The sequence below is a fragment of the Diuraphis noxia genome, unplaced genomic scaffold (genome assembly GCF_037042655.1).
Source record: "Diuraphis noxia isolate RWA-SAM2 unplaced genomic scaffold, SU_Dnox_SAM2 contig0005, whole genome shotgun sequence".
Lineage (NCBI taxonomy): Eukaryota > Metazoa > Arthropoda > Insecta > Hemiptera > Aphididae > Diuraphis > Diuraphis noxia.
In genome coordinates, this window is record NW_028301715.1 from 12,849,573 (window position 1) to 12,864,499 (window position 14,927).

At 28.1% G+C, this 14,927-nt stretch overlaps 2 protein-coding genes across 3 annotated transcripts; one reads left to right on the forward strand and one right to left on the reverse strand.

Annotated features, from left to right (window-relative positions):
* The first annotated feature begins 1,512 nt into the window (after positions 1–1,512).
* Positions 1,513–8,683, forward strand: eRF1 (eukaryotic release factor 1). Of its 2 annotated transcripts, XM_015511039.2 has the most exons (10): positions 1,513–1,829; positions 3,213–3,388; positions 3,455–3,582; positions 3,668–3,778; positions 3,843–4,073; positions 4,148–4,277; positions 4,462–4,682; positions 5,103–5,250; positions 5,460–5,558; positions 8,377–8,683. In XM_015511039.2, the coding sequence occupies exons 1-9, from the start codon at positions 1,738–1,740 to the stop codon at positions 5,537–5,539; spliced, it is 1,317 nt and encodes a 438-aa protein (XP_015366525.1). In that variant the 5' UTR covers positions 1,513–1,737; the 3' UTR covers positions 5,540–5,558; positions 8,377–8,683. The 2 variants fall into 2 exon arrangements, with proteins under 2 accessions (XP_015366525.1, XP_015366524.1); XM_015511038.2 differs by lacking the exon at positions 5,460–5,558 and having other exon boundaries at positions 1,516–1,829.
* A 152-nt stretch (positions 8,684–8,835) lies between these two features.
* On the reverse strand, positions 8,836–14,599 carry LOC107163569 (charged multivesicular body protein 7). Its single transcript, XM_015511032.2, has 7 exons — positions 14,156–14,599; positions 12,387–12,582; positions 11,940–12,320; positions 11,734–11,853; positions 11,558–11,662; positions 11,345–11,498; positions 8,836–11,282 (listed from the first exon to the last, which is right to left on the reverse strand). The coding sequence occupies exons 1-7, from the start codon at positions 14,401–14,403 to the stop codon at positions 11,200–11,202; spliced, it is 1,287 nt and encodes a 428-aa protein (XP_015366518.2). The 5' UTR covers positions 14,404–14,599; the 3' UTR covers positions 8,836–11,199.
* Positions 14,600–14,927: the final 328 nt, after the last annotated feature.

Below are 14,927 nucleotides of genomic sequence, written 5' to 3' on the forward strand. Positions count from 1 at the left end.
ATAGTTGATCTAACTTACTACTGACGTGTATTATGATAAAATTAATACATTAAGTTATATTAAATTACTAATTTATTGTAACACATAGAAACTTAGAAATAGAGGTTGAAAATATCTTCATTCAAAATCCTTTTAAGTAGAATCAAAATATAATTTATTATTGAATTGTTGCGTCCCAACTGACGTCGATTCATATATCAACGTATAAATGAACACTTGACGTATTTAGTTATAATGTTGTTAATTTCATTTAACTCAAAAATACAATTATAGTTAAAAGGTGTGGTGAGCGGTGTGACGACCTGACTCTAAGGTGTAATTTTCTCAGACTGTGAGTGGTGTTACAACCTGCCTTCAAATGTCTTGTTTAGCCATAACTGTCTAGCTCACATTTAAGAACCATCTGACGAGCTCTTGCCCTCGTCTCCTTTATGTATGATAATATGGTCCTCGGGAGTGGTGGTGACTTTCCTGTTACATGTCAACATTCGGTCTTGTGATTCAACTTAATATGCTGACCGTTTCGTATCCTTTCACACGGGTCTACAGTCATTTCTGAGAAGAGACGTGTGAAAACACTTTTATAATTTAATCAGTTTTATATATTATTCACCACGTTTCTATTATTAGTTTTAGTCGTAGTTAATACTTATTTTATATCACAATTGCGTGGTATATCATGCATATTTTACAGGTACGTAACACAATTAAGCGCATCCCGCAGTATACAGTCTACTTGTCTAGTTGTCTACTCATTGACAAGTTACACGGAAAATGCCGAAAATGTGTTGATGTAAAGCAGAGCGAATTTTCGATTGTTGACTATGCCATTCACTCATACTATTTTGTCATACTTTGCGCGAGCGCGGGGGGAGGGCTCATAGGGCAACTCTCAAGTATAAAACAATTTTTGCTCAAATTTCAATAAAGGAAATTCTCTACTCCCTGATAGACCTAACGACTGTGAGGAGTCTTCAGCCCTAGATAATTACTTGTTAATAATTAATAATAATTATGATCTAAGCTTTAAGTCATAGTTCGATGTCTATTATCTCGATAGTTTTATAATTTTTATCACAACACTGAACACAATAATCAATAATGACGATTATACATATTAGTTTAATCATCACGACGAACGGGGTCGCCACGGCCGGTATATTGTTAAATATATTTGCCATTCGGTGACCATCACGATTAGTGATAATTATTCTCAATTTCTCATCTCTCAACAGTCGAGGCATCCGCTTGGCACTAATTCCCGTCACCGCTGAAATCTGCAGCAGCAGCAGCTGACGCGGCGGACACCGATACACAGCTGAACTGCTGAACACGCCGCGGCCTTGCAACCGCGTTATCACCTCACCTTATCAGTTATCACGGAACAGTGGACCACACCACCGTACCGCGACCGTCCGCCCATCATTCACGACCAGTGGCGTGCGTAGCGTCGCGTGTGTGTGCGTGTGCGCGTGTCCACGACTGCCTGCCCGCCTGCTGCCGTTCTGCCTTGCGTGCGTGTGCGTATGCCGTGTGACGTTTTGTCAGTGTGTGTGCGCTACCGAGTGTGTTCCTCGCGCCTGTCTAACCTACTTCGCCGAGTCACACATTCTAATTGAACAAATTTTAAATATAAAGTATTCAACCACACGACAGTGTATAATAATATATTTTGCACGGTAACTCAGTTTCCCCGTATCGTTCTTTCCCTAGCTGTACTCCTCGTTCTCACCCGAAATGACCACCAACGGTGAGGAGACCACTTCGGATCGCAACGTAGAGATATGGAAGATCAAGAAGCTCATCAAGAGCCTAGAGATGGCCAGAGGGTGAGTAACGCTGTTGTACAGTATTGTCATACCTATTATTATGCATACTTCTTACCCGTGGGGCACTACTTCGGCGACGCCGCCGCCGCCTCCGTTGCATACGTACCCACGAAAATTGGGTATGCCCAACGAGTGTATAATTCAATGTTTGATAGATTGATTGTCGTTGGTGGAAACGAGGAGGAGGAGAAGGTTTCCCATGGAATAATATTGTATTTATATTTTTGTAAGTCATCGACCAAAACTGAGATTGAATCATATCCCACTGTCCACACTAATGCATATAAAAATAAATTCTGTAAAAATAAAGTAAAAATACTGTTTACTGTTTTCAAACGTACCAGTTCAATCCATAAAATGTGACTAAATGTCATTCATTGCTGTTGGCATTTGCCTCGTCCCCGTGCTCGTAATGTCTTCCATATTATTCAACATATTTTATTATTATAACCTTTTTATATATATAATTAATATCAATTCTTATATATTGCTTTTATTATTCATTAAGAATTTGGTTTAACACATAGATTCTGGAAAGCTCAAAGCCCAATTTGACTAGACAAATTTCATAAGAGTTTGATATTTTTTCTGTGACACCTTGTTAAAAAACCATAGTTTTGTTAAATATACCCATTATAATGAACAATATTTTTTTAGAGTACCTACCTATTAGTGTGTAGTAAGTCAGAGGTACATATTATAACGGCTATTGGGTTAAATATGCTTTCTTAACAGTAGATACTTACTTGCTTCTGATGATGGTATTTTATAGGAACTGTAAAACCTTCAAATTTCATCTCATATTGAAAAAAAAAAACCTATTTCATAAATTAAACTATTAAATTATTATCATTTTATCAATCACTCTTCAACTAAGTTACAAAAACAAATAAAGAAATACTCAATACTATTGAGCATACTTATTAGTGGTTTTATGTTCAAGCAATTTTGTAGGACTACTTTAGGATATTAATGAGGATTTTTATAAAGATATATGATGTGTCTAATGTCTATACTTTTGCTCTATCATTGGTCTATTGTAAAAATGCTATAAAAACTTGCATTAGAAAGTAGGTAAGTCTACTCTGTTTACCAAAAGAAGGTGGTTACTTTGTACATACCTATGACTGGAGCCAGGAAATAGGGATTTGGATAGTTGCAGTGGAGTACGGTGTGTTTCAGTTGTTGCTCAACCACATTCCCTTGACAGATGAAGTACAACTTTTTATAAGTTTCTATTTGTATTAAAATTAAATGCTTTAAAATTTCATTTTTAAAAGTATTCAAGATCAATGGGTGATAGTTTTTTTGAAGCAAGGGTTATATGTAAACATATATAATCAAATTACCATACTTACAAGTATTTAATATTTTTATTATTAGTAATGGAACAAGTATGATATCGTTAATCATACCACCTAAGGATCAGATTTCCAGAGTGAGTAAAATGTTGGCTGATGAATATGGTACTGCATCAAACATCAAGTCACGTGTAAACAGATTATCAGTATTGGGTGCTATTACATCAGTACAGCAAAGATTAAAGCTTTACACTAAAGGTGATTTTCTTAAATTGTTATTATAGTGTCTCATTTATTAATTATGTTCTGTGTTTTATTTATTAGTTCCACCTAATGGATTAGTAGTTTATTGTGGTACCATTGTGACTGAGGAAGGCAAAGAAAAAAAAGTCAATATTGATTTTGAGCCATTCAAACCAATTAATACTTCTTTATACCTTTGTGATAATAAGGTAAACATGATAACTGTGTACCCAAGAACACATTAATTTTATTTATATCTATTGAGTACCTTTTAATAATGAATTTATATTTTAGTTTCATACAGAAGCACTCACAGCATTATTAGCAGATGATAATAAATTTGGTTTCATTGTGATGGATGGTAATGGTGCATTATTTGGTACTTTACAAGGAAACACCAGAGAGGTTTGATTAGCTTTTAATTTTGCATTATATATTCATTAATTTTAATAATAAAACTAATTTTTAGGTTCTTCATAAATTTACTGTTGACTTACCGAAAAAGCACGGCAGAGGAGGTCAATCTGCTTTACGTTTTGCCCGTTTACGTATGGAAAAACGACACAATTACGTACGTAAAGTAGCAGAGGTAGCTACTCAGCTGTTTATTACAAATGACAAACCTAATATAGCTGGATTAATATTGGCTGGTAGTGCAGACTTTAAAACAGAGCTTAGTCAATCTGATATGTTTGATCCTGTAAGTATATTTAACTTCTATTTATCAGTACTTTGGTAAAATATGTAATAATAATAATGATAATTTTGTTTTAGCGATTACAAGCTAAAATTATTAAATTAGTTGATGTATCTTATGGAGGTGAAAATGGTTTTAATCAAGCGATTGAATTAGCTGCTGAATCATTACAAAATGTTAAATTTATCCAAGAAAAAAAATTAATAGGTAAAAATATGCCTTAAACCTACTTTTCTCTAAACTGTTAATGTCTTAAGTGTCATATAATATGCAAACAAATGGCGTAAATAACTAATATGTTTTTATAAATTGTTAACTCTAATCATTGCTATTTAGTTTAATTATGATAAATAAATAATTTAATTTGAGTTATGATTTAAATTTTTTTTAGGACGTTATTTTGATGAAATCAGTCAAGATACTGGAAAATACTGTTTTGGAGTTGAAGATACGTTAAAAGCTCTAGAACTTGGATCTGTTGAAACATTAATATGTTGGGAGAATCTAGACATTCAGAGATATGTCCTAAAGAACCACACAACAGCTGAAGAAAAAATATTACATTTGACCCCAGAACAAGAAAAAGATAAATCACATTTCACAGAGAAAGATGTATGTTCAGTTGAGAGGACTCTACTGACATTTGTTGTCTCTGTCTTACAAGTGCATAACATAGCAAATCGTATGTTCAACAGATCGAATTAAGTTCCATTAGTTAAAAAAATAGAGTGAATTGACTTCTCATAAAATTTAAAGTCAATTTAAGGCATCTCATAAGCTTTAAAATTAAAATTTTATAAAAAGTTTAAAATATGTCTTAGATAATGATCTTAGTATTAAATTTTATGAGAGGTCAATTCACTTCTTAATTTTTTAACTAACATATCTAAGTATTCTATTGAGTATAACATTTGCTATTTTACGCACTTGTAAAATGGAGACAACATATGTGTGGGTATAACGTCCTCTTAATCCAAATCAATTGATAATAATAAAAAATATTCAAATAATTTTAAATGTACTATGTTGTAGACCGGAGTTGAATTGGAATTAGTTGAGTGTCAGCCACTTTTGGAATGGTTAGCAAACAATTATAAAATTTTCGGAGCTACCTTAGAAATAATCACAGATAAATCACAAGAAGGATCACAATTTGTTAGAGGATTTGGTGGCATAGGAGGTGAGTAATTATATAAATAAAAAAAATATTTATAATTTGTATTAACAATGGAGTTAAAAAGTATTTTCATACTTTTAAGATGTATACTTAATAATGAATTATTTATAATTTAGTGATTAATAAGCTTTAATAATTAATATTATTTTTAAATTATGATTGGACTCATTAATATTTAGGTCTATAAGTATAAAATTTAAATTTATTGACAGGCATACTCCGCTACAAGGTTGATTTTCAGTCCTTGCAAGCGGATGAGCCATTGGACGATGTGAATCTTGATGATTACTAACTATATTTACTAACCTAAGGTAGCTTCATTTACAATTAACAAGTACTGATGTGTGTTCTTTTATATGCATGAGTACATTTGTATTATGACTTAATTTCAATGCATGCATAATTAAATGCAATTTTTATTACTTTTTATTACCTAGAACATTAATTTATATTTTTGTATTGAAATCAAAATGTCAGTATGCTTTAGTTGATGATGATTAAATTTTATAAAATACAATTTATTTTGATTTGGTCAAAACATTTCGTATGTATATGAAACTTCAGTTTTCTGTAAAACATATTTTTTAGTTATTTTTTAATAGGTAGTGACATCATTTTAAAAACAGTTTAAAAATATTATAATTTAATAAAAGTTCATATCATAATTAATTATTTAAAATAAACAAGATCTTTTATCGTTTTAATAGTTTTTAATATATTATTTATCAGTTGTATATTTTTCATAATTATAATTTCAAGTTCTTATATGTTACAGCTACAATTTTGGAATAGTTTTGATGTTTGTAGTTTTTCCATTAAAATGTTTTTATCGATTGCTCAAAATTAATTTTCATATTTGAACTCAAAGCACATTTTTATAAGAGTTAATACATTTTATAAGTATTAATATGATTAGAAGAGGTGATGTTCTGTTTTTATTTAACACACATGCAACATAGGTATATGGTAGTGTTCTATTTTTATCATACATTCTGAAATAGATTAAACTTTTCATTAAGTCTACTTGAGTGAGAATCTCGGTAAGAATTGTAAAATATTATACTGCAGTGTAATTACAAATGTCATTAGGGTAAAATATAATATTATTTACCATCAGACTTAAATAAACTTATATTTTAGGACTTTAGGTAGGTAACAGTTTTAGGAATTTTAATGACTTTCAATATTTATTTGAATGATAATGCCTATATTACGTGCCTTAATAAATTGTACTTACCAATCCACATAGAATTCTATTGCATGGCGTGTCCATCAACGTGTTAAAATTCTAGGTAGTTCATAATTATATATATATATATATATATCTTGTTCATAGTGTTCTTACTGTTCTTAGTGTTTATACCTATTCAATATCACCACTAGGTGACCTACCCAATTGAATTTTATTAGGGGCGGTTGCCCCAAAAAATATCCTTTGCCACGCCACTGAGTGAGATCAACCTTTACCAAATTTGTATTTTTATTTCTCCCAAAATTAAAATATGAACAATTATTAGTTTTATAATATTTATATAATAATTAATGTTATTATAATTTAGGGGGGATAATATAAACTATGCTGGAAAGGCAATATTCAGTAGACATAACTAAAAAATTTAAATATTTCTTCAACATTTTTATCACTTTATTAGATTAATTGGTATGTTGGAAACTAAAGACGTCTAAATTAATTTGTTTCCCATATGTTAGGCAAAAACAGAATAACAGTTTATATCAATAAGTATTTTACATTTAGATGAATGGAGTAGTATATCACATGTGTTGATATTAATTGCTATACATTTAAAGTTTTATTTTATGTTTGAGCTTTATTAAAATAATAATATTAAAAATATGTTAGTAGATTTTGTTTTTTTTTTTTTAAATAAAAATGATTCTATATGTAGGTTAAGTCTTTTTGGACTTGGTAATATTACTTTGAGTGTTTTATGCTTAATTTTTATATTTAATTTTTTAATTATTATTTTGTATCTTGCTTTTAAAGAAAACATTCAATATTGTAAATATCCAATAATTAATTTTATTATTATTGTATTCATATTTTCTGTACATTGATCACATTAATAAGCTATATTTAAAAGAATAAAATAGAAAAATTGGTGCAAATATGTTAAGTCATTTATACAGGATGATCCATTTAAGTGAGAACACTAATTTTATTATCTCAAAAAGTATTAATTAAAAAAAAATTTTTTTTAAGCTAATGGGTTTTGTTTTTCTGAAACCGTATAATATTTAAATGTTTTCACCCTTGTTGGTGAAACCACTTTTAACTTTTGATTTTCAAATGGTAACAAAATTTAATAAAAATATCATGAATTAATATTACCATTTTTATTATGATTTTACGGGTTAGCATTTTTATTCTTCGTTGATTGATTTGCAAGATACAGCTCTTCAAAGGATTGGTGGTTGAAGGAAGTGTTATAGTTGTTAAATGCATCATTGTTTATACTACTTCTTCATTTGTAAAGATTAGGAGCTATAACTGATAAATTTGATACCGTTCAACTTAATAGATAAGAATATTGAGAACTATTCTAGTTGATAAGCTAATAAATGATTAGGATTCAAAGTACAATATTATTTATATAGTTTAATTGATTGTGATTTATTTTGTTACCTTGGATTCAACGATATCGAATTTATCACTTGCTCGTGGTCTTTACAATTATTGGAAAAATAGTAAAAACTATCAACACGTTGAGAAGTTGTATTTCGCAAACCAATCAACGAAATATAAAAATGTTAACACCTAAATTCATAAAAAAATGGTTTTATTCATGATATTTTTATTGTTTGTTACCATTTGAAAATCAAAAGGTGATAGTGGTTTCATCAATAAATATAAGAGTGAAAAATTTTAGAAAATTATTAACTTAAAAGCTTTAAAAAAATTAATACTTTTCGAAATAATTAGTGTATCTGCTTAAATGGATCACTCTGTATATTATATACCCATTAACATTTTGAAATTTGTGTGATCAATGTAGTATTAATTTTGATAATAATATATTTCTATTGGTTGTTTCTTATTTCTTAAAATGTTTTTCTTATACTTTATTGGTGTATTCTTTACTAAATAATGTTTTTTATTATCATTTTCAGGATTATTACGTTATAAAGTTGATTTCCAAAGTATGCAGTGTGATGATCTGGATCCGAATGAACTTTATGACATTGATGATTATTAGGATGTTCAATATTTAAAAGTATACCCATTGAATATTTAGGGCAACTTAAAATAAGTACAGTTCATTTTAGCTTAAGCATGTTGAAAAAAGAAGAATTCTATTATTATTTTAAACATAATTATTTCCTTTACTTTATGTTATCTTTTTATTCAAAAGTAAAAACAAATAATCATAATTCCATTAAATTTAAAAATATATATTTATATTTTTTAACATTTCAATATTGTGTTTCCCTTTATTATTTTTTTAATACTCCAATAATAAAATGCAAAAAAGTATATTACAGTGTGTAATACAGGGTGATGCATGAGTATTAACGCAAGTTATTCTTATTATGATTACAATTTTGTTTTGGATTACTTGGGTTATGATATTAATAATTATAAAATATTTTTTTTTTTTTTAAAGACTTAATTTAAGTTCAACGGACTTCAAGAATCCTTTTATTAAATTAATTTATATTCTTATATAAATTAAATTCTCAATGTTCTATTCATACTTTAATTTTATTAATTAACAAAGATCCTTGTTACATCCTTTTAAAATCTTTTTAGATGTAAAATAATTATTATATACATAGTTTTAATATTATATAACTTTAATATTTTGTGTAGATAGTTATATTTTTGACTTTTGTTCTAATGATATTGTTGTACAACTCAAATCAACTATTTTTTCTTCAAGCTTTACATAAATTTTTGTTAGGAAATACTTTAATCAGACATCAATAATTGATTCATCACTGCAAAATCACGGTTGCATATTCATTTTATTTATTAAATTTGCTCAACTGCTACAAATTATAAGTATATTAGGAAAAAAAAATTTTTAGTGTACATTTTTCTATGTCCACAAATATGTATTTTTAATGCTTCCTTATCGTGAACAAGACAATTCTAAACTATAAAGCTTTATTTGCCATTCATTGGTCTAGTTACTTCTGGATCTTTGGAAACCACCAACATTTACAAAATATTCTTAATATGTATACATCAATCTTTGGGTGGAGTACAAATGTTTAAGCAACCATGTGATAGTATACAAATTGTATTTTGTACTACGTCTTATATTAAAGTATAATTTATCTACAGGAGTGGCCTTAGGATTTTGTGACTTATTGAATTGCTTTTGTGTGGGACACCTTAGATAGGTAGTTTCTTTGTTTTAAACTTTTAGCCTAATTTATATTTGTATTTTATATATATATATTTTTTTTAATTGTAAAAAAAAATAGCATAAATAGAAGCTTTAATATCTAATACATACAAGGTTTTTTTTTAATAAGTTGTGAATTGTATTGCAACAGTTATTATAAATTTTAATTCGTAGTTTACTTATTTTGTAATCTATAATAATAAATAATAATATTTAGGTGTATAACAAAAAAAAAAATATATAGGGTTCTCTTGTAGAATAAAACCAATCTTACAGAAAAACTAAATCAAAGTACTACATTTGTATTCATTTTAGTTATGGATTATTATATTTGTAAATGAGATTATAAATATTATTTTAAAAAATAGTATTATATTATTAATTTTTCTTTGTGGGCGTTTCTCACAAATGTTTGGTTTTTTTTATTGTTCAACAGTTAGCAATCACATTTGACTATCCTAATTTAGGTTTGCACATTTTAATCATTGTTTTTTTTTTTCGTATTTTTAGACATTGAATTTCTTCATAAAATCTAAATCTAATCCTGCTTATTCACTATTGGGAATTTCCTGCAATGTTAGTATGTGTTGGAAAACATTTTTACTCTTTTTAATGACCCGTACCCTCAATTAATATATTAAACCAAAATAATGTAACCATAGACCGTAGATCCTTCCCACATTTCAGAACAGTGTGATTAGTACCACTTCACTAGTGTTTGGATTTATTTATTTAACGATTCATTCACACCAATATTTAAAATATGTTAATCATTAAGTATAAATAAGGGCAATACCAAAAAGGCTGATTTGACTTAGGATTAATCATATTCTAGTATTATCCTTAAACATAACTGTTATTTAACTGATATTATAACAACAATTTAGACACAAGTTATTAACTGAACCAACAAATATAAATTGTAAATAACATTGTATTAAATAGGGATAAAATTGTAGGTTTAAATGTACAAGCTGTAGTTGTATAGAAAAAAGCCACTAACACCTCACAGATACTTTCAAGTTAAATATAAAATATATGTTAAATGCAGACTTGAAGAGTTCAGGTTTTAAAATGCTTTTAGTTAAAATTATATAACTCTACTTCTAGCAAACTTAGATTGATATAGTTATGAAACACAACAGACTATTGATTTAAAGGTTGATTGTTTGAAATTTATTGAGAATATAGCTTTAATAATCTTACAAATTTTTAATTAGGTAGAACTAGTTGACAAAAATGTATGATTGTAAGTAGATGGTATTGACATGTGTTCTTAGAATATAATATTGAAATTAATACATAACCTTAACCATTTTGCCTAGATTTTAATCAAATGGAAATCAGAGAGTCATGAAAAATATTTAAACTTATTTTTAATTTTTTAAAAATGTGAGTATATTTTATCAACAATGTATTTTTTTTCTTGTAAAAAAAAAAAATAGCAAATTACCACAATAACATTTGTAAATTATTAGCAGTTTGGCTAAAATTATTTATAATGTAAGTAAATATATAAAATTATGATACACATGAATATATTGTATTTATTTAGAATCGTTTATCTTCTTGATTAATTTACTTAATGTTCTCTCAACAACTGAAATCTCCGGTCGAGGTCCAATTCTTCGCCTTCCAAACTGTTGTCAGGTACATTTGGTAGGTCTGTAAAAATTGTTTTTCATTCAATAATGCTATTGACATATTACATCCTACTAAAACGCTACCTGGAATGTGATATTTTCCTGTGTTTAATGTGGTTGGTTCATCCTTACTCAAAAGGTCAGCCAGTTCATCTTCTAATTCTTGTTCGTTATACTTTTGTTTAACATCGACTAAACTACCCATTGCCGATTGCATATCTTTGTGTTCGTCTATGACCTATAATAATAATGATTAAAAAAGATAATAATATTATTTGATTATGGCATTGTAATTACTTCTGCTAATTCTGCCATTGTTTCATCTACATTATCAATAGTGAGACCAGAATCTTTAGATGAAAGTTTTAAAGCTGCAAGTCCATGGGCATACGATTGCAATACCTATAGAATTATAATTATAGCTTGGTAAAAACACTAATTATTCATAATACCTATTCTATATTGTTAATTACTTCAGCATTGTATTTAGATTCTTCTATTCTTGAAATTAAAGCTTGTACATTGTCAAGAGACTTCAGCTGTTTTTCTATTCGTTTTTCAACTTCTTTCTTTTTTCGCAAGTATGTTAGTGCCTAAATTTATTTAATATGATTAATATTCAATTATCATTTGACAATAGTAAATATGTATAACAAATTAATGTTTTTAAGAAACTTACAATGGGCTTCATATTTTTGGCTATGTAACTTTTAGCTTCTTTGACTAAGGATTCTTTTTCAAAATCCATATTGCTTATTTCACCAATCAATATTTTTTCGGTTTCTTTTAATTTAAAAAAATTTTTTTCTAATTCAGAAATTGGTTCAACATCTTTATCACCACTTGCGATTTTAACTAATGTTTTGTTGGCCACTAAATGTTCACCACGTTCAACAAAAACTTTATTTCGAATTTCCAATGAGTGTACTATAAGTTCAGTAGAAGTTATTGACACAGCGGCATTCCACATTTTATGGAGTCTGTTTTGTATATCGTCCATGAATAGGATTTGAGATTGATCATTTACAGAAATGGTGTTAAATAGTTCATTAGCTTGATTCTTTAGAATAAAAATACAATATTTAAAGACAGCAAAACATTAAAGGTTTATGAACAAATGTATTACCTCAACCAATTGTAAAATAATATATTCTGATTTTTCGTCAATAGCAGGAGTAGGAGATAAAATTGATTCTTTAATTCTACCAACAGACCATGACAATGGACTTTTCACTAGGGTATTTACAGCCCAAGTTGACCAATTACTATTACTTTGAGACGTCATTTGTTCAAAATCTGATTTGGATTTTATAATACCTTCTCTGAAAGAAAAATACAAGTATAACATTAAAAGTGATACACTTACAAACTATTTTACATACATATTAATTAAAATTTTTAATATTGTGATAGAACTTAGGAATAGTCTACACCTATATATAAGATGTGACGACTATTTAACAAATTCCCATTAAAAATATGACTAAATTTGTTAAATAGTACTGTTACACTCTGTTGTATATTATGATAATTTTGAAATAAAATTGTAAGCAATATGTTATTTATAAACAGTTTACAAATAATTGATGTATTAAATATTTAAAACAAAACAAAAATACCATGTCCATAATTTATAATATGTATACATTTTTGTTGATTAATTGTATATTTTTATAGTGGACATTGAATGGTTATATGTTTTGTTTGTATACTTGTAATTGCTGGAATGGATTATTTAAGATAATGTTTAATGATATATTTTAAATGGGGTAATATGTATTATATAGGAATTGATATAAGTTAACAGAGACTGATCACCTATGTCTGAGAAACAGTGTCTACGACCAAAGATGGTAACAATAGTCTAAAAAGACTCAAAAGAAAAGTGTAAAGAAACATTTTCAGTTCAGTGTACAATACAGAGTTAAGTCAATTTAAAATGACAAATTATGACCTGTATGAAAAACCAAATACACAATCATACATAAGTATCAAGAGATTTAAATGGTTTGAACATGTTTGGAAAGCAAAAAATGGCATACTAAAACCACAAGAACAGATTATTAACAGGAAGGTATAGTAGAGAAAGATAGTGGACAGCAATTAATCAATTAAAATGGTATTACATTGGGAATGATGGAGAGGATTGATTGTGAAAGCTTCGGTCCTAAAAGTATACAAGGATCGTTAAGCTGAATAAAGAATAAAAATGAAAATAAATTATGGTTAATATTTAACATATTATTATTATGCAATTTTTATAATCTCAATTAATATTTTGAGCTATTATCTAGGTGTATTACTATACTCTATTTTCAATCAAGATACACTATATTTCACATAAAAAATGACAGACTCCACGACCTATTGACTCCTGGGTAGTTTTAATATTAACTATTATACGAGCACACGCAAATTAATTTTCAACTTAGATAATTCTTAAATGGAATAGAGTACTTACATGATGTATAAGATACACAATATTAAATAATTAAAAATTCAATTATAAAGAATTCAGTAAAAATATTAAAACCTTAACATTACCGATAATTGATTTAGCAGGGAAGTCTTATTTCAAATTTCTAATAATAAATTACACAAATTTAAAGTTCTACTTTTGTATTAAAACCTATCTATATCTCTACATTGAATTGAAAATCAAATTAAAATATGTGATCGACTTACAGTTGAGCCGCTAGGGGGAAATAGATTCAGTAAGTAAAATTAAACTTTAAACAAGTAAAATGTGATTATACAATATGTATACATCTGAATGCAAAAGATTTTGAGTCAATATATAGTCAAACGCTTTGTAACAAATCTGGTTGGGTAAAATTATTATGGGTCATTCGATTTAATCTTTGCTAGTTCAGGATTTTGGTATGCCAAACTTACCTAAACATATCCTCAACAACTATCAGTAGACACAATGGCGATCGTCCCTTGAACAAGAACCAAGTTTTCAATTCATTGACAGAAAATGAACAGCGGTGCCTACGGTCGCACTCAGATACAATTGTATTTTTCCAGAATTTCATTTTGTTGTCATAATTAACTTCATTTACAGACCGATTTTTGAAAGGCGCCATTAATACCGTAATCCGTTCATTGGATAGACCTTCGGTCCATTTTTGATTAGACATATTTTCTGTTGATGATTACGAACTTTTTATTAACATTCAACACGTTCGGAAAGTGAATCCATAAACTACAAGCAGCAAAAGACTATACAGATTACAACAGCAGCTATAGACAATAATGTTGCTCTCGCTTTGACAGTTACAGACTTACAGATTTGACATTCTTAATTCTTATACTACGCATGAACCATTCAACTATGAATAATGCCATGAGAAAAAAGTTTGATAACTGATATCACGCTAGTGATAACATTGATGTTTTCCTGTTGTCTGTAGATAATGATCCAGCCGTTGAATACTTATGGAAATCCTCACATCCACATGGCTGATTTGTACGATAAGTTGCCTATGGCATGCCTTCCTTCCAAACTATGCCCACTTTTAGAAATCATGTTCAAAAGTAGAAAATTATCAATGATTTAAAAAACAATTGGGAAAAACTGACAAAATACAACATTTCCTATAATATGTTATATAGAAATAATATTATATTCAAAATATTTTGGCTTTTTTAAGGACATTTTAAA